This window comes from Puma concolor, chromosome B1 (assembly GCF_028749965.1).
Source record: "Puma concolor isolate L17-30 chromosome B1, mPumCon1.1.hap2, whole genome shotgun sequence".
Classification (NCBI taxonomy): Eukaryota; Metazoa; Chordata; class Mammalia; order Carnivora; family Felidae; genus Puma; species Puma concolor.
Genome location: NC_141670.1, coordinates 96,608,090 through 96,633,955, shown reverse-complemented (window position 1 = coordinate 96,633,955; position 25,866 = coordinate 96,608,090). Strand labels below are relative to the sequence as shown.

At 37.7% G+C, this 25,866-nt stretch overlaps 1 protein-coding gene across 3 annotated transcripts in view; it reads left to right on the top strand.

The window, feature by feature from the left end:
• The window catches only part of CB1H4orf33 (chromosome B1 C4orf33 homolog), a 131,300-nt gene that overhangs the window by 70,573 nt on the left and 34,861 nt on the right, over positions 1-25,866 (top strand). For all 3 annotated transcript variants that reach the window (XM_025922059.2, XM_025922058.2, XM_086704245.1), the window contains one exon: positions 3,934-4,109. In XM_025922059.2, the coding sequence (XP_025777844.1) occupies positions 3,934-4,109 (176 nt within the window). The remainder of the gene's footprint in view (positions 1-3,933; positions 4,110-25,866) is intronic.

Genomic DNA, 25,866 nt, shown 5'->3' with positions numbered 1-25,866 from the left:
CAATAGAACAGATCAATGAAACCAGGAGCACTAAATTTAATTCGGATCTGACCCCTAAAGAAAGGTGACAAATGCAAAATCATTAAGTGGGACTACATCAAACTAAAAGCCAAGGAAACCAACAAAATGAATAGATAATCTACAGAAGTGAGAAAATATTTACAAATTATATATTAAGTAAGAGGTTAATATCCAAAAATATATGAAGAATGCCTACAATTCAATAACAAAAAATCAAATGTTCTGATTAAAACATGAGCAGAGGAACTAAATAGACATTTTCCCAAACAAGATATGCAGACACATGACAAAATGCTCAACTTCACTAATTACCAGAGAAATGGAAATCAAAGCCACAATGAGATATTACCTCACACATGTTAGGATGGTTAGTATCAAAAAGACAAGAAATAACAAGTGTTGGCAAGGATATGGAGAAAAGGGAACTCTTGTGCAATGTTGGTGGAAATGTAAGTTGGTACAGTCACTATGGGAAACAGTATGGAGTTTCCTCAAAAAAAAATTAAAAAATAGAGCTACCATATGATCCAGGAATTGTACTAATTCAAAGATACATACTTCCTTACGTTCAATGCAGCATTATTTTCAATAGCCAAGATATGTAAACAACCTAAATGTTACTGGATGGAATGCATAAAGAAACTGTGGTGTATATATACAAGGGAATACCAGTCATCCATAAAAAAGAATGAAAATTATTTCAACTGCAACAACATGAGTGGACTTTGAAGGCATTATGCTAAGTAAAATAAGTCAGACAGAGAAAGACAAATAATGTATGATTTTTCTCAATGTGGAATCTAAACAAAAGAAAATGAAACTCATAGATACAAAGAACAGATTGGTGGTTGTGAGAGGGGAAAGGAGTTAGGGATGGGGGAAATGGGTAAATGAGGTCAAGAGGCACATATCTCCAGATATAAAATAAATGCGTCATCATGGGGATGTAATATACAGCATGGTTTTTATGGTCAATAATATTGCATTGCATATGTGAAAGTTGCCGAGAGAACTCATAAGAGTTCTCATCACAAGGATAGAAAAAAAGAATTTTTTACTTTGAATGGTGAAGGATGGTAGCGAGCCCAATTGTGATGATGACTTCACATGAGTACAAATATCAAAGGATTTTGTTGTACATCTGAAACTAATATATGTCAATTTTATCTCAATTTTTTAAAAATGAGAAGTCAGTAAAAGGTTATAGAGCTGAACAAAACATGTATATTGAGTGTAATCTGCTCTTTTATTGACTTTTAGAAGTTTAATTCAATTTAGAAAAATTTTGTGTTGCCTTTCTGGAGTCAGCACTTTTGGCAAAAAATGTCTCTGTTAACTACAGGTGATGTATCATTCTTTTGTGGAAATTTGATTAAAAAAATAAAAATAAAACCCAAACTTCATAGGCCAAATTCTGTCCCTATTGATGCTGGCATCAAATGGGAATTTCATAAATTTAATAGAAAGCTGTCTTTAAGCAGTTGAAAATTTGGTGAACATTGAGGTATTTTAGAAGGGGGTTGGTGTCTTAATTGCATCAGCATTGAGCATTAGGATACCTAAAACTGTTGCATATAGTGTTGTGAGGTTTTTGTTTTGTTTTTGCATTTAAGCTTTTCTTTCTATACTAAGTGTGAAGTTTCATACCAGAGAACATTTGAATACTAGAATAAAAAAAAATATGTGCTTTCTGTCCATACATATTAATTCTATTTTGTTCCATAAATTTTCTTGTTGGCATTTGCTATTTGTAAAGTATATAACAAAACAACTAAATTTTAGTACAAAATTAAGATTACGTGACATTTTGAATTTTTACTAGAGGTGCTATTTTTACTGATATTTGCAAGCTGCCAGAAGAATGCCTTTGACCATTTTGAGATATTAGAACATAATCTGTTTATAAAGAAAGGGAAAAAAACCTATCACCATAATACATTTTAAAAATTGTTCCAACTCTTTTTCTACACAAAAGTAGCTCAAAGCTAGACATAATTTAAGAATATTTAGGAGCAAAAGAACAATAATACCATTGAATATATCGAGTTTTAAACTTTTGCACAGATACATTTCTTTTGCTTTTATGATGGGATAGTTTTCTAAATGGTTGTTTAAACCTATAGTATTCAATGCTTATAGTAATTTATTCTTGGCTCTAAATTTTGCTTTCTTCCTTCAGTCAGCATAGCTTTGGTTAATTTTCTTTATATAACGAGAAAGGAATAATTGAGAAGGCTTGAGTGTATCTAGCACTGGGACATTCAAGAAGTATTATGTTGTACAGAGGGAATAAAGAGTTCCATTGTTACTGAGTTGAGTTCAATTCTTTAAGACAGTTTTCTTTTCAGACGTTCAAAAGAATCATTTGAAATAAAGACTCTAACTTTGAAAATGAAAGCTTATGAGTATCATTAGGGGAAGTTGAGATAGAAAAATAAATTTTAGGTAAGACTTCAAAATTTCTTAGAGTATTTTTGTTCTTCTATACATCCTCCAAAGTGATTCTTCTGAAACAGGAACCTTGTCAGTAAATTTCTCTGCTTAAAACCCTACATCGGCTCCACATGGCTTCAGTATGTAGCCCTGATGTTAGCTATCCAGATCTCTGCACCCCCTTCTACCAGCATCATTTCTCTCATCGTATCACTGCCCCCCACCCCGCACCCTCCACCTCCCACCATGCACATATGCTCCCTTTGTATTTGCTCTCCCATCTTTTCTTTGGCTTTCACATGCTCTGTGCTTTTGTTCACACTATTTTCCCATTTATAGGTTTCCCATCAAAGGTTTCCCATTATAGGTTTCCCATCAAAGGTTTCCTTTCCTGTTCTGTTCCGACGCATCTTTAACTGTAACTTCTGTCAAGTCTTTGAGATACTCCCCATTCTTCCAGTTCCCACCGTCAGAACCAGAGGCTCCTGCTATGTGTTTCCAAACTTCTATTAAAGCACTTTTCACAGTTTTCTCACATATTGTTTACAGTTTTCATTCCTACTAGATTGGGAGTTACCCGAGGGCAAGGGAAATGTCTTGCTTTTGTAGTTTTAACACATAGCACAGAAAAGGCAGATAGTGGTTACACAAATGTTTGTTTCACTAAAGGATTAGCATTAATGAACATTTAATGTATATCTAGGTAAGAACAACAATCAAATAGATTTTAGGGGAATACTAGAAGTTAGCACCTAGCATGAAACGTGAATAATAAATGCTGACCAATTGGTGTTATTATTTTAAGTTTTTGAAAAGCTTGAAATTAAAGTAGGCAAAATAAACACCCAAAATAAACTATCCTTGATAGTTATATTCAATATATGTATTTTCCTTTCTTGTGAAACTTAAGTTCCAGGAGGCATTTTCTGACTATTACAACTTCACATTTATCTCCATATTTCTGTTACTTTTCTGTGTAATCCAATCTGGTTCTAAATCTATCCTTCCTTGAACAATTCATTAGTTTGTAGATGTATATTTTTATCTTTGCTTTGTGATTATAAAGATTATATGTTCTTTTACGTCAGGGATTACATCTTTGATTTCTTTGAATTTTCTCTGTAGGACCTAAGGAGAAGCTGCACACATATTATGTCCTCAAAAATTACTTGTGGAATGAATAAAAGCAAATTCACATCACTAAACACTATAAATACTACATAAATAAATGTATCTGTGTATTAAGTCAAAGGAAGCAATTCCTCAAAATATTTTTTGTGCAGATTTTGCTATGGGCGAACACCATATAAAAACTTTTTACTGCAATTAGAATTATTTAAAATGTAATGCAGGTGTTGATTGCTTTGAGGATAGTAGTAAAAAATTTTATTTAAATTTAATTAGATCAAGACTTGAGGAGCAAGAAACACATTGCTTTATTTACATCATAGTATTTGCTCTTTTGTGTCTTTTTGACAGTTGGACTATAGAATTTACTGCATGGGAAAATTTACCAGTGTTGCACAGGCTTGTGAGTCTCAAGTTTAAATCTGGGATTCAAGGCTTACTAATGGAAGTGAATGCTTTCTTTGATGATCTCCCAACACCACCAGAGTATGCAGATCAGCCTCGTGATGGACCCTGGGAGTATGAAGGTGAAACTTTTCTATTTCGAGTACCAAAGCTGAGAGAAATAGAGAGCACGTGTTATATATGGGGTGCTCTTTTACCATATCTATTACTCCTCTCAGAGTTTACAGATACCTCATGCTACCTAAGTGAGAAACTGAAAATTCAATGGCATGGAGAGCTGGGATCAAAACTGTGTGACTTGGAATGAGGATTTTGGGTGAACAGTCTATATCTCATAGGTACTTAAAATTATCTATGAAATAGTAATAATCAGCAAGGCCTGTGAAAATGTTAGTCCAAGTAATAAATATAGATAATTATTTTATTTTAGGTGTTGAGTGGTATTTGCAAAGCATGCATCATTGAATTTAAATTGAGTGTTCTCTAAGCTCTAGGAACTATAAACTAAAGCTGCACCCCCTTTTTAAAAAAATTTACAGTAGTATTGTGATACTTGTAAAAATTAGCTATATATTTTGATAAAGATTTTTCATCTATATATTTTCTGTTGTTGTAATGTATAGATTTGATTGAACAATTTGAAAATAGAAGGTGACCTTGTCATGGAATCAGTAGTGTATTGGAGCTCTGTGAGGGATCCAGTAGTCTAGCTACTTTAAACATACCTGTGTCTGCATCTAGCACCTCTTGACTCCAAATCCAGTACCTTCCAATATATACTGTTGTTCTGCTAAAAAAAAATTCACTTCTTAAGCATTTGATGAGGAGAAATTCTTTCTCTGAAAACTCTCTTGAAACCATATTCATAACTTTGGTTATAGACATGAAAACTTGAATATTTTTTTATCCCAAATTTTCACACCTAAATCTGAACCTGTCATCATACAAAATCACTTTTATTTTTGACTTTCCAGTTTCAGTTAACTTAAGTTTGAGATGACATCCTTGTGTCGTCACTGACCATTTTACCCCACCTCCCCTGCTCACTAGTTATCAAATCCTATTGATTCTTCTTTTGGGGATGTCCCATGAATATGTCCCTTCATTTCCATCCTCAACATTACTTCTTGGACCATTAGACTATTATAATATGATTTCAGATAGTGTTCCTGCTGCCAATGTCTCTCTAATCCTGCTTATCCCATACACAAATACGTGGCTGGTGGTCCTAAAACACCACTTCATTATTTTCGAGAAGATTGTAGCTCCATTTTGCTTGCAAGGTTAAGCCCCAAATTGCTAGACTGCTATTCAGAGTCTTTAATTGGCTGCTCCCAAACTGTGTTCAATTTCTATCTTCCAGAAACCTCTGCCTCAACCAAGCAGGCCTGTCATTTTAACTTAAATGATTTGAACCTTTGAACACATAGAATTGTCCTTTCTTTCTGCTTACCCTTATCCTCCCTTTTCAACCTGACTATAATGTTACCTCCTCTGTGAAGCCTTCTAGGATAATCCAGTTCATGGTGATCAGCTTATCTTTTGAACTCCTGTAATATATATTAACTATGCCATTCATTTACCCATTTATTATGTATTGCTTTGTTACCTTTATGTATCACTATATTGAATTTTCTCTTATAATTTACACTGCTGTTAGTGCTCTTAGGTACTGTCTTATTTCCTTTATTATATTTAAAACTGCTTGAAGGCAGGAATATATATTTTTCTGTCCTCTGAGTGGATTTACTATAAAGCTAATAAAGCTTATGCTTCAGGGCCCCTTGCACGGGTTCCTTCTAAGGTCCTGTGTCTGATTTTATATTTCTTTTTTTTTTTTTTTTTTTTTCAGACAGGGCCCTCCCAAATTGTATAAGTTTCTGCCCCACAAACCCTGGATCCAACCCTGCATGGGAATATTTATTGTGTGCTTATGATAAGGCACTGTTTTATTATAATATTTATGCTTAGCTACAGATAGAACTACCCTCCTCCATCCCACCCAAACTCCAATATAATTAATTATACTAATTATCCAATTTATAATAACAAATAGAAAAATCTAACAGAAGCAATCACATACAAAGCAGGAGAAAATATAGAATATCTCTGAGCAGTGTCCTTTGGCCTCCCTAAGTATGGTAGTAGTAACATGGTCTCAGCAGGGCTCAGTCATGAAGCTGAATAATTTGTTATGCCATAGTTCTTTTATGGTTGGGATTGATGTTATTATTTAAAAAAATCTTATACCAGCAATAATGGGTCATTAGCCAGAAATATTTGGAGATAATCTGAGTTCTCCTGCTTCTCAAGTTATACTCAGCATCAGAGAGTCATAGCCTTGTTTGGGTGGGGTAGGGGAATGGAGACACTTCAGTGCACAGGCTGCTCCAAGCAGAATCTTTGTTCCCAGTTTGACAGCACTCTGGCAAGTACTTCCCAAATCTTGTTCCATTTAATCCTCACAGCAATCCCATGAGATTTACAAATGAGGAAACAGAGACTCAGAGAATTTCATTATCTTGCCTAAGATCACACAGTACATAAGTAATGGAGTGGGTACTCAAAGCCAGGTCTGATTTTAGAACTAGATTTAAAAATTCCTTACTGAAGTGATTACAGTAGACAGATTTGTTTGTATTGTCTTTTTTAAAAAATTCTTTTTGAAATCCTCTTTTTTTTTTATACTTACATCCTTCAGGCCTGTTCATTGATACTAGTTTTGAAAAATATGCTGAGTGGGGAAAAAAGGTTCTAGTGAGAAAAGCTTGGAAAGCTCTGCAGACTCTGTCCCTTAGAGAGTCACTATGAATATTATCATATTAATAACTAAAAAATCCTTTAGAAATCTGTTTTATTTTTTATATTTTTAATTTTTTTTAAGTTGAGAGACAGCAAACAGGGGAGGGCCAGAAAAAGGGGGAGACAGAGGATCTGAAGCAGGATCTGTGCTGACAACAGAGTCTGACGTGGGGCTTGAAACCATAAACTGTGAGATCAGGACCTGAGCCGAAGTCAGACACTTAATCTAGTGAGCCACCCATGTGCCCTGAGAGATCTGTTTTATATTATTAATCCAAAATATCACATATTTGTCTACTGTACTTTTTTCTTTACATGGCAATATCAGTAACCATGCCAACTACCATTTACTGAGTATTTACTATGTGCCAGACACTATTCTAAACACTTCATTCATTAGTCCTATGACCCAGATACCATTTTTATTTCTGTTTCATAGATTAGGAAACTGAGACATAAGGCAGTTAAGAAATTTGCCCGAGATCATGTAAGTGAAGTAGGTGTAGAAGGACTGAAGATGCATGTTGATCAGGCGGTTGAGTGCTGTCTCCACCCTGGTGGAATAATTCTGATGAATGTGGGAGCTCACAGTTGATTGGCAATAAAGAGCTAAGCTCAAAATATGATGTTGGCTCATTGCCAGAGGCAGAGGATGGCTGAGAAGATGGTTCCAAAGGTTGCAACTGGAAAAGAAGTTGGATGGTGGTCTGAGGCTGGAAGAAGGGGCATCTATGGGTCTGTTTGGTTCAAACACTGTTGAAGCAAGAGACAGGTCTGTGGGACTGCTAGATGTACTGCCTTGAAATGTTGTTTTGTTTTGTTTTTGTAAAACAAGAAGAAACAGTACCTCAAGGTGGAACTCTGCTGGTAAATTCTCTTTTAATGCATACTAAAGCTGCTTGCTTCTTAAGGACAGCTTTCCAAACAGTTTTTTAAAGTCATTAAACTCTCAAACATTCTGTTTGGTTTGCAAAATATGGATGAGTCCCACCCATAATTATTATGGTAGGCATTGTACAAAGTTAGAAGCATTAAAGCAGACTATGCAATTCCTCTGAAATGCAAAATCACACAGGTAACAGGGATTATGGTATTTCCTAAGGCTGACCCACTTCCTGGCTTAAATCACTTCCTGATTTAAATTCATCAGGACCAGTGACTTTTCATGAAACTAGTCTGGTAGATCTGAAAACTGTACAGAGCTTCTAGATAGTCACGATACCTAGTGTTTTTTTTCCTTAGGGTGCTATTATTAGAATATTAATTCAACTTCACTAAGTTCTATACCTCTCCCATGGTTTATAGACCCTAAGTCAACAAGCACAAATTTAGAAGCTAATTTCCTAATGAGATGAATTCTGAGCTCCAAAGCCTTTGTTTTAAACTTTAAAATTATAAAATTTATAGTGATATATTCAGCTCTGTCGGTGGCATCACTTGCTTCTATACAAAGTCTGTACGAGGGTATATGGATGCTTCTGGCCCTAATTGTGCTAGACAAACAATACTGATGTCTGTAAAGATGTTCAGTCAAGAAGTATGGTTTAGAGATGCATTGCATGGCTCTAGCTTTAAAGAAAAAATTCTTTAGATGTTATTTGGATAATTAAATACAATTTTACCACACAGAAAAAGCACTTACCACATCTAGTCTATTTGAATCACTTCACATTCTGCCTGTTGAAAATGCTATCCTGGACATTTCTCAGTGACAGCCAGCCATCTAAGGATGTTCTTCACCTCCTAAAATTAACCTCACCCATAGATTTATCTTTGGTAAAGTTTTTGCTTGAAGTGCTTGTTTATGCTATGTTCTTCTCCCAAGGCTTCTTTTAGGATTTCTTAGATGCAACAAATTATCAAATTCAGTTACATGTAGCTGAGTCATGAACCTATAATTTTTCTAAAAAGATCATATATGTCATGTATCTTTCTCCTTTGATGATAAAAGAAAATTATATACATTGTACAATACTTAGGAAATAATAAAAAGTACACGAATAAAAGTAATCTGTAATATTACTACCCAGATAAAATCACTATTCACTTTTGGACGTATAACCATGCATCCCAATGGCTGAATATGGCCAGCAGAATTTTTTGTTTTATTTTTATTATTTTTTTAAACAGAACTTATTGTCAAGTTGACTAATATACAGAGTATACAGTCTGCTTTTGGTTTGGGGGGTAGATTCCCATGATTCATTGCTTACATACAACACCCAGTGCTCATCCCAACAAGTGCCCTCCTCAATGCTCATCACCCATTTTCCCATCTCCTCTTCCCCCCTCCCCTGCCCGCCTCCATCAACCCTCAGTGTGCTGTCTGTATTTAAGAGTCTCTTATGGTTTGCTTCCTTCCCTCTCTGTTTGTAAGTATTTTAGATTTTTTTAAAGCTTACAATGTGTTTTTACAATTTACAAGACTCAGAGTGCTCCTCCTGGTTACAGAGCATGCGTGGTCCTCCACATATCTGAGGGAGCGATCTCTGAATCACAATACAACATTTTTAAAAACACATTATAGTATTGTTGTAGAAAATAGGCAGAAGCATCAGCATTAGTTTCTTTCAGTCTCAAGTCCCAAATTCCCAGTAAGATAATTTGGTTTCCACTGCATTCCTCTTCTTTAGAGAAAAAAGGTAGGTGGCAGAGGGAACCGCCATGTTATTCTTGTGTTTGGAACTACTAACGTTGCTAAAATGCTCCATTACTTTGGATGTGTATACCTAAACTTTTGCACATCTATCAAGCAGTTCTGATACTCATTTCTTTCACTAAAGTAAACTCTGAGATGAGGAGTCAACCAATGAAGATTTTTTTTTTTTCAATGAGGCATTTTAAAACACGATTTTGTTTTAGATAACAGTAATAATAATGACTAACACTAACGTAATGCTAACATTGTGTAGGATGCCATTCTAAGCACTTTTCACCTTTCAAACGCTTTAAGCACACCATAATCCATTTTTCAGGTGAGGAAACGTATCTCTGTTGGATAACTTGACCAAGGTCTCATGGCTAGTAGGTGCAAGAGTCTAAATTTGAATCCAGGTTATCTGCCTTCAGAGTCCATGCTTTTTAATCCCCATACTATACTGCATCTGTTGATAACTTAATAATTATTATATTAACTTGAATTGCTAGTATAATTTCTTCAAAAGGAATCATTTATTTTCTTCACTTTTATTAATTGTGTGGGCATTCAGATATCAAAAGAGAATAATTTCAATGAGTAAAATGCAAATATTTTACAGTTTTAATCATATAAAGGCATAAAATATTAAAAACATGAAACAAAAAATATGCCCAAAGTTGAAAATCTTGAATATTCATGACTTGAAATATTTTGATTTATAAAGTTACCTCTATATATTTGTAAGTAAAATTGGAAATCTCCTGTATTCATCAGAATTCTTTTATTTGTAAATGAAAGAAGTGAAACTAGGAAATTCGAGCAGAAAGAGAGAATTGTTGGCTCAAGAACTTAAGAAGATGAGAGGTGGGCTAGCTGGCCTGACTCAATCCAAAGATTAGGGTGATGGCAACAGATATTTTTCTTTTCCTCCTTTCTCTTCTCACACCCCCATATCTGAACCCCCCCCCCCCATTAATCTCTACATCTCTTTCTTATCTTTGTGTGTCTGTCTTAATACTTTCCTTCTGTAGAGGCTTTTTTTTTTCCTTGTATGGTTCTCCAGCATCATTCCTTCCTTTGTTTTGTTTGTTTTGTTTTTATGAAATTTAGTGTCAAATTGGTTTCCACACAGCACCCAGTGCTCATCCCGACAGATGCCCTCCTCATGCCCATGACCCACTTTCCCCTCCCTCACAGCCCCCATCAACCCTCAGATTGTTCTCAGTATTTAAGAGTCTCTTATGGTTTGCCTCCGTCTTTCTGTAACTTTTTTTCCCCCTTCCCCTCCCCCCTGGTCTTCTGTTGAGTTTCTCAGAATCCACATATGAGTGAAAACATGTGGTATCTGTCTTTCTCTGCCTGACTCATTTCACTTAGCATAACACTCTCCAGTTCCAACCACGTTGCTACAAGTGGCCAATTTCATTCCTTCTCATTGCCAAGTAGTATTCTATTGTGTGTATCAACCACAATTTCTTTATCCATTTGTCAGTTGGTGGACATTAAGGCTCTTTCCATAGTTTAGCTATTGTTGAAAGTGCTGCTATAAACATTGGGGTATTAGTGCTCCTGTGCATCACCCCTCCTGCATCCCTTGGGTAAATTCTTAGCAGTGCTATTGCTGGGTAATAGGGTAGATCTATTTTTAATTTTTTGAGGAACTTCCACAGTTTTCCAGAGTGCCTGCACCAGTTTGCATTCCCACCAACAGTGCAAGAGGATTCCCGTTTCTCCACATCCTCACCAGCATCGATTCTTTCCTGATTTGTTCATTTTAGCCACTCTGACCGGTGTGAGGTGTTATTTCAGTGTGGTTTTGATTTGTATTTCCCTGATGAGAAGTGACATTGAGCATCTTTTCATGTGTCTATTGGCCATCTGGACGTCTTCTTTAGAGAAATTCATGTTTTCTGCCCATTTCTTCACTGGATTATTTGTTTTCTGGGTGTGGAGTTTGATGAGTTCTTCATAGATTTTGGATACTAGTTCTTTGTCCGATATGTCATTTGCAAATCTTTTCCCATTCCGTTGGTTGCCTTGTAGTTTTGTTGATTGTTTCCTTTGCAGTGCAGAAGATTTTTATCTTGATGAGGTCCCAATAGTTCATTTTTGCTTTTAATTCCCTTGCCTTTGGAGATGTGTCAAGTAAGAAATTGCTGCAGCTGAGGTCAGAGAGGTTTTTTCCTGCTTTCTCCTCTAGGGTTTTGATGGTTTCCTGTCTCACATTCAGATCCTTTATCCATTTTGAGTTTATTTTTGTGAATGGTGTAAGAAAGTGGTCTAGTTTCAATCTTCTGCATGTTGCTGTCCAGTTCTCCCAGCACCATTTGTTAAAGAGACTGTCTTTTTTCCGTTGATTATTCTTTCCTGTGTTGTCAGGATTAGTTGGCCATATATTTGTGGGCCCAATTTTGGAGTCTTTATTCTATTCCATTGGTCTATGTGTCTGTTTTTGTGCCAATACCATGCTGTCTTGATGATTACAGCTTTGTAGTAGAGGCTAAAGTCTGGGATTGTGATGCCTCCTGCTTTGGTCTTCTTCTTCAAAATTACTTTGGCTGTTTGGGGCCTTTTGTGGTTCTGTACAAATTTTAGGATTGCTTGTTCTAGCTTTGAAAGAATGCTGGTGTAATTTTGATTGGGATTACATTGAATGTGTAGATAGCTTTGGGTAGTATTGACATTTTAACAATATTTATTCTTCCAATTCATGAGTATGGAATGTTTTCCATTTCTTTATATTTTCTTCAATTTCCTTCATAAGCTTTCTATAGTTTTCAGCATACAGATCTTTTACATCTTTGGTTAGGTTTATTCCTAGGTATTTTATGCTTCTTGGTGCAATTATGAATGGGATCAGTTTCTTTATTTGTCTTTCTGTTGCTTCATTATTAGTGTATAGGAATGCAGTTGATTTCTGTACACTAATTTTGTACACTGTGACTTTGCTGAATTCATGTATCAGTTCTAGCAGACTTTTGGTGGAGTCTATTGGGTTTTCCATGTATAATATCATGTCATCTGCAAAAAGTGAAAGCTTGACATCATCTTTGCCAATTTTGATGCCTTTGATTTCCTTTTGTTGTCTGATTGCTGAAGCTAGAACTTCCTTTTGTTGTCTGATTGCTGAAGCTAGAACTTCCAACACTATGTTTAACAACAGCGGTGAGAGTGGACATCCCTGTTGTGTTCCTGATCCTCAGGGGGAAAACTCTCAGTTTTTCCCCATTTAGGATGATATGAGCTGTGGGCTTTTCATAAATGGCTTTTATGATGTTTAAGTGTGTTCCTTCTATCCCGACTTTCTCGAGGGTTTTTATTAAGAAAGATACTGAATTTTGTCAAATGCTTTTTCTGCATCGATTGACAGGATCATATGGTTCTTTTCTTTTCTTTTATTAATGTGATGTATCACGTTGATTGATTTGCGAATGTTGAACCAGCAGCCCAGGAATGAATCCCACTTGATCATGGTGTATAATTCTTTTTATATGCTGTTGAATTCGATTTGCTAGTATCTTATTGTGAACTTTTGCATCCATATTCATCAGGCATATTGGCCTGTAGTTCTCTTTTTTTTTTTGCTGGGTCTCTGTCTGGTTTGGGAATCAAAGTAATACTGGCTTCATAGAATGAGTCTGGAAGTTTTCCTTCCCTTTCTATTTCTTGGAACAGGTTGAGAAGGATAGTTATTATCTCTGCTTTAAATGTCTGCTAGAATTCCCCAGGGAAGCCATCTGGTCCTGGACTCTTATTTGTTAGGAGATTTTTGATAACTGATTCAATTTCTTCTCTGGTTATGGGTCTGTTCAAGTTTTCTATTTCTTCCTGTTTGAGTTTTGGAAGGGTGGGGGTACTTAGGACTTTGTCCATTTCTTCCAGGTTGTCCAGTTTGTTGGCATATAATTTTTCATAGTATTCCCTGATAATTGCTTGTATCTCTGAGGGATTGGTTATAATAATTCCATTTTCATTCATGATTTTATCTATTTCGGTCATCTCCCTTTTCTTTTTGAGAAGCCTGGCTAGAGGTTAATCAATCTTGTTTATTTTTTCAAAAAACCAACTCTTGGTTTCATTGATCTGCTCTACAGTTTTTTTAGATTCTATATTGTTTATTTCTGCTCTGATCTTTATTATTTCCCTTCTTCTACTGGGTTTGGGGTGTCTTTGCTGTTCTGCTTCTATTTCCTTTAGGTGTGCTGTTAGATTTCGTATTTGGGATTTTTCTTGTTTCTGGAGATAGGCCTGGATTGCAATGTATTTTCCTCTCAGGACTGCCTTCGCTGCATCCCAAAGCATTTGGATTGTTGTATTTTCATTTTTGTTTGTTTCCATATATTTTAAAATATCTTTTCTAATTGCCTGGTTGAGCCATTCATTCTTTAGTAGGGTGTTCTTTAACCTCCATGCTTTTGGAGGTTTTCCAGACTTTTTCCTGTGGTTGATTTCAAGCTTCAAAGCATTGTGGTCTTAAAGTGTGCATAGTATGATCTCAATTCTTGTATACTTATGAAGGGCTGTTTTGTGACCCATTATGTGATCTATCTTGGAGAATGTTCCATGTGCACTCAAGAAGAAAGTATATTCTGTTGCTTTGGGATGCAGAGTTCTAACTATATCTGTCCAGTCCATCTGATCCAATGTATCATTCAGGGTCCTTTTCTTTATTGATCCTGTGTCTAGATTTGTATCCATTGCTGTAAGTAGGGTATTAAAGTATCCTACAATTACCATATTCTTATCAATAATGTTGCTTATGTTTGTGAGTAATTGTTTTATATACTTTGGGGCTCCTGAATTCAGTGTGTAGACATTTATAATTGTTAACTCTTCTTACTGGATAGACCCTGTAATTATTATATAATGCCCTTCTTCATCTCTTGTTACAGCCTTTAATTTAAAGTCTAGTTTGTCTGATATAAGTATGGCTACTCCAGCTTTCTTTTGACTTCCAGTAGCATGATAGATAGTTCTCCATCCCCTCACTTTCAATCTGAAGGTGTCCTCAGGTCTAAAATGAGTCTCTGTTGACAGCATTTAGATGGGTCTTGTTTTATTATCCATTCTGATACCCTTTGTCTTTTGGTTGGAGCATTTAGTCCATTTACATTCAGTGTTATTATTGAAAGATATGGGTTTACACTTATTGTGATATCTATAGGTTTCTTGCTTATAGTAGTGTCTCTGGTACTTTGTGGTCCTTGCAACATTTCACTCACAGAGTCCTCCTTAGGATCTCTTGTAGGGCTGGTTTAGTGGTGATGAATTCCTTCAGTTTTTGTTTGGGAAAACCTTTGTCTCTCCTTCTATTCTAAATGACAGACTTGTTGGGTAAAAGATCCTCAGCTGCATACTTTTTCTGTTCATCACATTGAAGATTTCCTGTGATTCCTTTCTGGCCTGCCAAGTTTCAGTAGATAGGTCTGCTACTATCCTTATGTGTCTACCTTTGTATGTTAAGGCCTGTTTATCCCTGGCTGCTTTCAGAATTTTCTCTTTATCCTTGTATTTTGCCAGTTTGACTATGATATGTGATGCAGAAGATTGATTCAAGTTATGTCTGAAGGGAGATCTCTGTGCCTCTTGGATTTCAATGCCTTTTTCCTTCCCCAGATCAGGGAAGTTCTCAGCTATGATTTCTTCAAGTACACCTTCAGCCCCTTTCTCTCTCTCTTCCTCTTCTGGAATTCCTATTATACGGATATTGTGCCATTTGGTTGCCTCACTTTGTTCTGTAATTCTCCCCTCGTACTCCTTGATTTTTTTATCTCTCTTTTTCTCAGCTTCCTCTTTTTCCATAATTTTATCGTCTAAATCATCTATTCTCTTCTTTGCCTCTTCAATCGTGCTGTGGCCACCTCCATTTTATTTTGCACCTCATTTATAGCATTTTTAAATTCATCATGGGTATTTTTTAGTCCCTTCATCTCTGTAGCAATAGACTCTGTTGTCCTCTATGCTTTTTTCCAGCCCAGCGATTAATTTTATGAGTATTATTCTAAATTCTTGTTCCATTATATCACTTAAATCATTTTTGATCAATTTGGTACCTGTCACTACTTCCTGGAATTTCTTTTGAGGAGAATTCTTCCATTTGGTCATTTTGGCTAGTTTTCTGTCCTTATGTGTTTTAAAAGCTTGTTGTATGCTCTGTACCTTCAAGCACTGCTATATTAAAAGAGGGTCATACACTGTCCAAGGTCTGGCCCTTCAGGAGGTGTTTTTTCAGGGATTGTTACTTGCTCTCTGTTGGTGTGACCTTGGTTATTTTATTACCCTACTCATAGTAATATTTTGGACCCTCCACCACATGTGCTTTGATATGTTCCTTGGAGTAGCCCTGTAAAGGAAAACAGATAGACAAACAGGAGACAAAAACACGCAAACACACAAACAAATAAACAAAAACAAAAACCTAAAGACTAAAAACAAAAAACCTCAAAACACCGACCACAAGTAAAGAAGAGGGTGGAGGTGGTGCTGATGGAAGAGCACATACAAAGAGAGAAATGACAGGAGCGGGGAAGGGGGGTGGGAAGAAAAAATAAACATTGGTTCAGCAGAGAGACTAAAAGTCTTAATCCAGAGGGAGAGAGAAAGGAAAATAAAGAAGGAGGCAGGGAAAAAAAAAGAAGATAAAGTTACCCAGACAGAGAAAATATATGGCTTGATTATTTCAGAGAGAGAAAGGAGTGTATCGAAGGAGGTGTAGAACATGTATCAAGAAAATGGATTAAATATGTCTGTTTTGACAGACCAATAACCAGAGTAACCAGCCTAGGAGAGGGAAGAGATAAGGAGGAGAAATGGGGGTGGGGAGGAGAATATATCTATATATCCAGAATTGACCTAGAGTTAATCCAGGCAATGCTGCATCGCTTTTAGGTAATAGCTATCCACAGGGTCTGTGCTGCTTTGGTGGATATACAGTTACCCAGTACAAGGGGGTGTGGTTTGGCGTAATCTGAGCCTACCTCCACAATGGGCCCTGGGAGTGATCCCTGACGCTCCGCCTTGGCGGTGGTGGTGGGGTGGAATGGTGATTCCCCAGTCTCTTTTCCACAGAGCTAGACAAGGTGGCCTCAGTTTGAGTCGTCCTCACTGCCGTGGGCATAGATGGGATGGTCCTTCTCACTCTGCCAATCCCCCGACCCTACGCTTGGCTAGGATTCAAAATCCTGCTCCGTGTGCTTTGGCGCTGGGGAAGCACCTCTCAGTGAGGCCTGATATGTGGTCCTGGCTGGCTTTGTCTGTGCCAATTGCACTTCAGGGAGGACCGCCTTCTCCTACTATGGACTGAGCTGCCACCCTCCCCAAGAGCCCCTGGGGTGGTGGATGCAGGCAGCCTTTGTCTTTTCCCGCAGCACTCCAGGGAAACAGCGTTGTTTTCCTCCTGCAGACATCGCCCTCTGCCCAGCCACTGCGCCTGGGGATGGCGGACACAGGCAGGTTCTGTACTATCCCGCAGCCCTCCAGGGAGGGAACCACTTTCTCCAACTGCGGACTGAACCTCTGACCTACCACCACACCCAGGCCTGGCTTTCCTCCTCCCCAGGTGCAGAACAAGGAGCCATCCCCCGTCCAAAGAAAGTCCCACAGTTAGAGATCGGATTCCTCTCAGTCTCAATCTGAGGTCTTTCTCCTGTCCAGATACGGTCCTGCACTTCCCTAGCCGCTCTTTCTCTTCCCTTTGTCTCTCTGCAGAAGGGGGTCCTCCTCCTCCATGCCCACGTGGCCTTTTTTTTTAATCTCCCCCAGTTCGGTTACCCACCTATCTTTTTTTCCAGCTTTCCCGTTTTCTTCCCGGTAGATTCAGTCTCTTTTCCTCCCAGGCTCTGGTGTTCAAAGTCGTTTGGCTTCTACACCTCTTTGTTTGAGAGATGTGGGAACTATGGATCCCCCCTACTTCTCTGCCATGTTGGCCCCCGTCCCCTGTAGAAGCTTCTCTTATGAGGTGGTGGTGAGGGAGATGACTCAGGCAATTGAAATTTGCAGTAATCCTAATTTAGCCACTATAAAGGAAACAGATTTCTTCTTCCCACTTCAGTATGTAAAGAGGCTGTGATGTTGTAGTTGGCAGCCCTGTCTGAATCACAAAGTTTAAAGGTAAGGAGCAGTTCTTCAAAGGCTATAGGGCTTTTGAAAAAAAGGAGAAAGAAAATGTGATAAAAGTGACTGATGTCCATTATATTTCCACATCTCCAGTACAGTCATTATATAATTCTTAAATATAAATCCTTGTGGGTTATTTAAGTTTTTCATTTTTCTTTCTTCTTTTCTATCTGCAACCCTGAATTTTCACAAATTTTCTAGTATACTCAATGGAAAACAAATGTGCATTTGCCATACACCAAGGACTACTAAAATATGTTGTAGGGAGATAAGATTGGAATTACTAATGTTTTAATTTCTTCTGTTAAAAGCATTTGTCTTATACTGTCCCAAGATTAATAAGAAAATCAGGAGTTTATCATTTTGGGTTTTCCAAGTTCTTATGTGTTAAAGATGTCTCTGAGTATCTAACAGGCATGTTTAATGAACTCACCAATTTATTGTCACTTTAAAGATTTTATTATTTAGATTATGTAGAGAGGTAGGCATTTTACTGTAAGTAGTTTTTTTTAAAGTATTTTAATTCCAGTTAGTTAACATAGTGTTATATTAGCTTTAGGTGTTTGATATAGCCATTCAGCAATTCCATACATCACTTAGTGCTCATCATGACAAGTACACTCCTTAATCCCCAACACCTATTCCATCCATTCCGTCACCCCATCTCCCCTCTGGTGATCATCAGTTTGTGTAATTAAGAGTCTGTTTCTTGGCTTGTTTCTCTCTCTGTCTTCTTTTTCCCTTTTGCTCATTTGTTTTGTGTTCTTAAATTCCACATGAAAGAAATCATATGATAATGTCTTTCTCTGACTGACTTAGTTCACTTAGCATAATACTCTCTAGCTCCATCCAAATGGCAAGGATTTTATTCTTACAAATGATTTCATTATTTTTTATGGCTGAGTAATATTGAATTACACACACACACACACACACACACACACACACACACACACACCACTTTATCCACTCATCAATCAGTGGACATTTGGACTGCTTCCATAATATGGCTATTGTAAATAATGTTGCAATAAGCATAGGGGGGCATGTATCCCTTTAAATTGGTGTTTTTGTAATCTTTTTTTCTTTTAATTTTTTTAATGTTTATTTTTGAGAGAGACAGAGTACAAGCAGGGGAAGGGCAGAGAGAGGGGAGACACAGAATCAGAAGCAGGCTTCAGGCTCCAAGCTGTCAGCCCAGAATCTGACATGGGGCTCGAACCCACGAACAGAGAGATCATGACCTGAGCTGAAGTCGGATGCTCAATCAACTGAGCCATAGTAGGCACCCCAGTGCTTTTGTATTCTTTGGGTAAAAACCCAGTAGTGTGATTGGATTGTGTAGGGTAGTTCTATTTATTTTTATTTTTTTATTTTAGAGAGAGAGAGAGTATCAGCAAGGGTGAGGGGCAGGGAGAGAGAGAGAGAGAGAGAGAGAGAGAGAGAGAGAGAGAGAGAAAGAGAGAAAGAGAGAGAGAATCTTAAGCAGGCTCCATATTCAGTGCAGAGCCCTTTGTGGGGCTTGTTCCCATGACCCTGGGATCTTGACCTGAGCCAAAATCAAGAGTCAGACCTCAACCAGCTTAGCCACCCAGGCGCCCCAGGTAGTTCTATTTTTAACTTCTTGAGGAAGCTCCATACTGTTTTCCAGACTGGCTGCACCCGTTTACATTCTCTCCAACAGTGCAAGAGGGTTCCTTTTTCTCCATATCCTCGGCAACACCTGTTGTTTCTTGTATTGTTGATTTTTACTTTGAGTAGTTATTGCCTATATAACAGACCTTACCTTTATAAGACAGGATCCTGGAAGGAATTATATTATCTTGATATGTTAGAAGTCATACTTTATTTAATCTTAATAGAGCATTCTTCCATGTAGTTTCTAATTCTTGAAACAAATGTCCATAACAAAGAAATTAAATCATTTTAATGTAAAAAAATGTGTTGATTACTGACTAATTTATTTAAAATAGGCAAATATCTTTTCTTTTTTTTTTTCAATATATGAAATTTATTGTCAAATTGGTTTCCATACAACACCCAGTGCTCATCCCAAAAGGTGCCCTCCTCAATACCCATCACCCACCCTGCCCTCCCTCCCACCCCCATCAACCCTCAGTTTGTTCTCAGTTTTTAACAGTCTCTTATGCTTTGGCTCTATCCCACTCTAACCTCTTTTTTTTTTTTCCTTCCCCTCCCCCATGGGTTTCTGTTACATTTCTCAGGATCCACATAAGAGTGAAACCATATGGTATCTGTCTTTCTCTGTATGGCTTATTTCACTTAGCATCACACTCTCCAGTTCCATCCATGTTACTACAAAGGGCCATATTTCATTCTTTCTCATTGCCACGTAGTATTCCATTGTGTATATAAACCACAATTTCTTTATCCATTCATCAGTTGATGGACATTTAGGCTCTTTCCATAATTTGGCTATTGTTGAGAGTGCTGCTATAAACATTGGGGTACAAGTGCCCCTATGCATCAGTACTCCTGTATCCCTTGGGTAAATTCCTAGCAGTGCTATTGCTGGGTCATAGGGTAGGTCTATTTTTAATTGTCTGAGGAACCTCCACACTGCTTTCCAGAGTGGCTGCACCAATTTGCATTCCCACCAACAGTGCAAGAGGGTTCCTGTTTCTCCACATCGTCTCCAGCATCTATAGTCTCCTGATTTGTTCATTTTGGCCATTCTGACTGATGTGAGGTGATATCTGAGTGTGGTTTTGATTTGTATTTCCCTGATGAGGAGCGACGTTGAGCATCTTTTCATGTGCCTGTTGGCCATCTGGATGTCTTCTTTAGAGAAGTGTCTATTCATGTTTTCTGCCCATTTCTTCACTGGGTTATTTGTTTTTCGGGTGTGGAGTTTGGTGAGCTCTTTATAGATTTTGGATACTAGCCCTTTGTCTCACATGTCATTTGTAAATATCTTTTCCCATTCCGTTGCTTGCCTTTTAGTTTTGTTGGTTCTTTCCTATGCTGTGCAGAAGCTTTTTATCTTCATAAGGTCCCAGTAATTCACTTTTCTTTTAACTCCCTTGCCTTTGGGGATGTGTCGAGTAAGAGATTGCTACGGCTGAGGTCAGAGAGGTCTTTTCCTGCTTTCTCCTCTAGGGTTTTGATGGTTTCCTGTCTCACATTCAGGTCCTTTATCCATTTTGAGTTTATTTTTGTGAATGGTGTGAGAAAGTGGTCTAGTTTCAACCTTCTGCATGTTGCTGTCCAGTTCTCCCAGCACCATTTGTTAAAGAGACTGTCTTTTTTCCATTGGATGTTCTTTCCTGCTTTGTCAAAGATGAGTTGGCCGTACGTTTGTGGGTCTAGTTCTGGGGTTTCTATTCTATTCCATTGGTCTATGTGTCTGTTTTTGTGCCAATACCATGCTGTCTTGATGATGACAGCTTTGTAGTAGAGGCTAAGGTCTGGGATTGTGATGCCTCCTGCTTTGGTCTTCTTCAAAATTACTTTGGCTATTCGGGGACTTTTGTGGTTCCATATGAATTTTAGGATTGCTTGTTCTAGTTTCTTTTCTTTTTTTTTTTTTTTTTTTCTAGAGTAAAGGGACATTTATTTTATTTATTTTTTTTTTATTTATTTTTTTTTTAGAGTTTATCATTTTTATTTTTTTTTATTTTTATTTTTTTATATATGAAATTTATTGTCAAATTGGTTTCCATACAACACCCAGTGCTCATCCCAAAAGGTGCCCTCCTCAGTACGCATCACCCACCCTCTCCTCCCTCCCACCCCCCATCAACCCTTAGTTTGTTCTCAGTTCTCAACAGTCTCTTATGCTTTGGCTCTCTCCCACTCTAACCTCTTTTTTTTTTTTTTTTGTTCCCCTCCCCCATGGGTTTTTCTTAAGTTTCTCAGGATCCACATAAGAGTGAAACCATATGGTATCTGTCTTTCTCTGTATGGCTTATTTCACTTAGCATCACACTCTCCAGTTCCATCCACGTTGCTACAAAAGGCCATATTTCATTTTTTCTCATTGCCACGTAGTACTCCATTGTGTATATAAACCACAATTTCTTTATCCATTCATCAGTTGATGGACATTTAGGCTCTTTCCATAATTTGGCTATTGTTGAGAGTGCTGCTATGAACATTGGGGTACAAGTGCCCCTAGGCATCAGTACTCCTGTGTCCCTTGGATAAATTCCTAGCAGTGCTATTGCTGGGTCATAGGGTAGGTCTATTTTTAATTTTCTGAGGAACCTCCACACTGCTTTCCAGAGCGGCTGCACCAATTTGCATTCCCACCAACAGTGCAAGAGGGTTCCCGTTTCTCCACATCGTCTCCAGCATCTATAGTCTCCTGATTTGTTCATTTTGGCCACTCTGACTGGCGTGAGGTGATATCTGAGTGTGGTTTTGATTTGTATTTCCCTGATAAGGAGCGACGCTGAACATCTTTTCATGTGCCTGTTGGCCATCCGGATGTCTTCTTTAGAGAAGTGTCTATTCATGTTTTCTGCCCATTTCTTCACTGGGTTATTTGCTTTTCGGGTGTGGAGTTTGGTGAGCTCTTTATAGATTTTGGATACTAGCCCTTTGTCCGATATGTCATTTGCAAATATCTTTTCCCATTCCGTTGGTTGCCTTTTAGTTTTGTTGGTTGTTTCCTTTGCTGTGCAGAAGCTTTTTATCTTCATAAGGTCCCAGCAATTCACTTTTGCTTTTAATTCCCTTGCCTTTGGGGATGTGTCGAGTAAGAGATTGCTACGGCTGAGGTCAGAGAGGTCTTTCCTGCTTTCTCCTCTAAGGTTTTGATGGTTTCCTGTCTCACATTCAGGTCCTTTATCCATTTTGAGTTTATTTTTGTGAATGGTGTGAGAAAGTGGTCTAGTTTCAACCTTCTGCATGTTGCTGTCCAGTTCTCCCAGCACCATTTGTTAAAGAGACTGTCTTTTTTCCATTGGATGTTCTTTCCTGCTTTGTCAAAGATGAGTTGGCCATACGTTTGTGGGTCTAGTTCTGGGGTTTCTATTCTATTCCATTGGTCTATGTGTCTGTTTTTCTGCCAATACCATGCTGTCTTGATGATGACAGCTTTGTAGTAGAGGCTAAAGTCTGGGATTGTGATGCCTCCTACTTTGGTCTTCTTCTTCAAAATTACTTTGGCTATTCGGGGCCTTTTGTGGTTCCATATGAATTTTAGGATTGCTTGTTCTAGTTTCGAGAAGAATGCTGGTGCAATTTTGATTGGGATTGCATTGAATGTGTAGATAGCTTTGGGTAGTATTGACATTTTGACAATATTTGTTCTTCCAATCCATGAGCAGGGAATGTCTTTCCATTTCTTTAAATCTTCTTCAATTACCTTCATAAGCTTTCTATAGTTTTCAGCATACAGATCCTTTACATCTTTGGTTAGATTGATTCCTAGGTATTTTATGCTTCTTGGTGCAATTGTGAATGGGATCAGTTTCTTTATTTGTCTTTCTGTTGCTTCATTGTTAGTGTATAAGAATGCAACTGATTTCTGTACATTGATTTTGTATCCTGCAACTTTGCTGAATTCATGTATCAGTTCTATCAGACTTTTGGTGGAGTCTATCGGATTTTCCATGTATAATATCATGTCATCTGCAAAGAGCGAAAGCTTGACTTCATCTTTGCCAATTTTGACGCCTTTGACTTCCTTTTGTTGTCTGATTGCTGTTGCTAGAACTTCCAGCACTATGTTAAATAACAGCGGTGAGAGTGGGCATCCCTGTCGTGTTCCTGATCTCAGGGAAAAAGCTCTCAGTTTTTCCCCGTTGAGGATGATGTTAGCTGTGGGCTTTTCATAAATGGCTTTTATGATCTTTAAGTATGTTCCTTCAATCCCGACTTTCTCAAGAGTTTTTATTAAGAAAGGGTGCTGGATTTTGTCGAAGGCCTTTTCTGCATCGATTGACAGGATCATATGGTTTTTCTCCTTTTTTTTGTTAATGTGATGTATCACGTTGATTGATTTGCGAATGTTGAACCAGCCCTGCATCCCAGGAATGAATCCCACTTGATCATGGTGAATGATTCTTTTTATATGCCGTTGAATTCGATTTGCTAGTATCTTATTGAGAATTTTTGCATCCATATTCATCAGGGATATTGGCCTGTAGTTCTCTTTTTTTACTGGGTCTCTGTCTGGTTTAGGAATCAAAGTAATACTGGCTTCATAGAATGAGTCTGGAAGTTTTCCTTCCCTTTCTATTTCTTGGAATAGCTTGAGAAGGATAGGTATTATCTCTGCTTTAAACGTCTGGTAGAACTCCCCTGGGAAGCCATCTGGTCCTGGACTCTTATTTGTTGGGAGATTTTTGATAACCGATTCAATTTCTTCGCTGGTGATGGGTCTGTTCAAGCTTTCTATTTCCTCCTGATTGAGTTTTGGAAGAGTGTGGGTGTTCAGGAATTTGTCCATTTCTTCCAGGTTGTCCAATTTGTTGGCATATAATTTTTCATAGTATTCCCTGATAATTGTTTGTATCTCTGAGGGATTGGTTGTAATAATTCCATTTTCATTCATGATTTTATTTATTTGGGTCATCTCCCTTTTCTTTTTGAGAAGCCTGGCTAGAGGTTTGTCAATTTTGTTTATTTTTTCAAAAAACCAACTCTTGGTTTCGTTGATCTGCTCTACAGTTTTTTTAGATTCTATATTGTTTATTTCTGCTCTGATCTTTATTATTTCTCTTCTTCTGCTGGGTTTAGGCTGCCTTTGCTGTTCTGCTTCTATTTCCTTTAGGTGTGCTGTTAGATTTTGTATTTGGGATTTTTCTTGTTTCTTGAGATAGGCCTGGATTGCAATGTATTTTCCTCTCAGGACTGCCTTCGCTGCGTCCCAAAGCGTTTGGATTGTTGTATTTTCATTTTCGTTTGTTTCCATATATTTTTTAATTTCTTCTCTAATTGCCTGGTTGACCCACTCATTCGTTAGTAGGGTGTTCTTTAACCTCCATGCTTTTGGAGGTTTTCCAGACTTTTTTCTGTGGTTGATTTCAAGCTTCATAGCATTGTGGTCTGAAAGTATGCATGGTATGATTTCAATTCTTGTAAACTTATGAAGGGCTGTTTTGTGACCCAGTATATGATCTATCTTGGAGAATGTTCCATGTGCACTCGAGAAGAAAGTATATTCTGTTGCTTTGGGATGCAGAGTTCTAAATATATCTGTCAAGTCCATCTGATCCAATGTCTCATTCAGGGCCCTTGTTTCTTTATTGACCGTGTGTCTAGTTGATCTATCCATTTCTGTAAGTGGGGTGTTAAAGTCCCCTGCAATGACCACATTCTTATCAATAAGGTTGCTTATGTTTATGAGTAATTGTTTTATATATTTGGGTGCTCCGGTATTTGGTGCATAGACATTTATAATTGTTGGCTCTTCCTGATGGATAGACCCTGTCACTATTATATAATGTCCTTCTTCATCTCTTGTTACAGCCTTTAATTTAAAGTCTAGTTTGTCTGATATAAGGATGGCTACTCCAGCTTTCTTTTGGCTTCCAGTAGCATGATAAATAGATCTCCATCCCCTCACTCTCAATCTAAAGGTGTCCTCAGGTCTAAAATGTGTCTCTTGTAGACAGCAAATAGATGGGTCTTGTTTTTTTATCCATTCTGATACCCTAAGTCTTTTGGTTGGCGCATTTAATCCATTTACATTCAGTGTTATTATAGAAAGGTATGGGTTTAGAGTCATTGTGATGTCTGTATGTTTTATGCTTGTAGTGATGTCTCTGGTACTTTGTCTCACAGGGTCCCCCTTAGGATCTCTTGTAGGGCTGGTTTAGTGGTGGCAAATTCCTTCAGTTTTTGTTTGTTTGGGAAGACCTTTATCTCTCCTTCGATTCTAAATGACAGACTTGCTGGATAAAGGATTCTCGGCTGCATATTTTTTCTGTCTAGCACACTGAAAATCTCGTGCCAATTCTTTCTGGCCTGCCAAGTTTCAAAAGAGAGATCAGTCACGAGTCTTATAGGTCTCCCTTTATATGTGAGGGCACGTTTACCCCTTGCTGCTTTCAGAATTTTCTCTTTATCCTTGTATTTTGCCAGTTTCACTATGATATGTCGTGCAGAAGATCGATTCAAGTTACGTCTGAAGGGAGTTCTCTGTGCCTCTTGGATTTCAATGCCTTTTTCCTTCCCCAGTTCAGGGAAGTTCTCAGCTATTATTTCTTCAAGTACCCCTTCAGCACCTTTCCCTCTCTCTTCCTCCTCTGGGATACCAATAATGCGTATATTATTTCTTTTTAGTGTATCACTTAGTTCTCTAATTTTCCCCTCGTACTCCTGGATTTTTTTATCTCTCTTTTTCTCAGCTT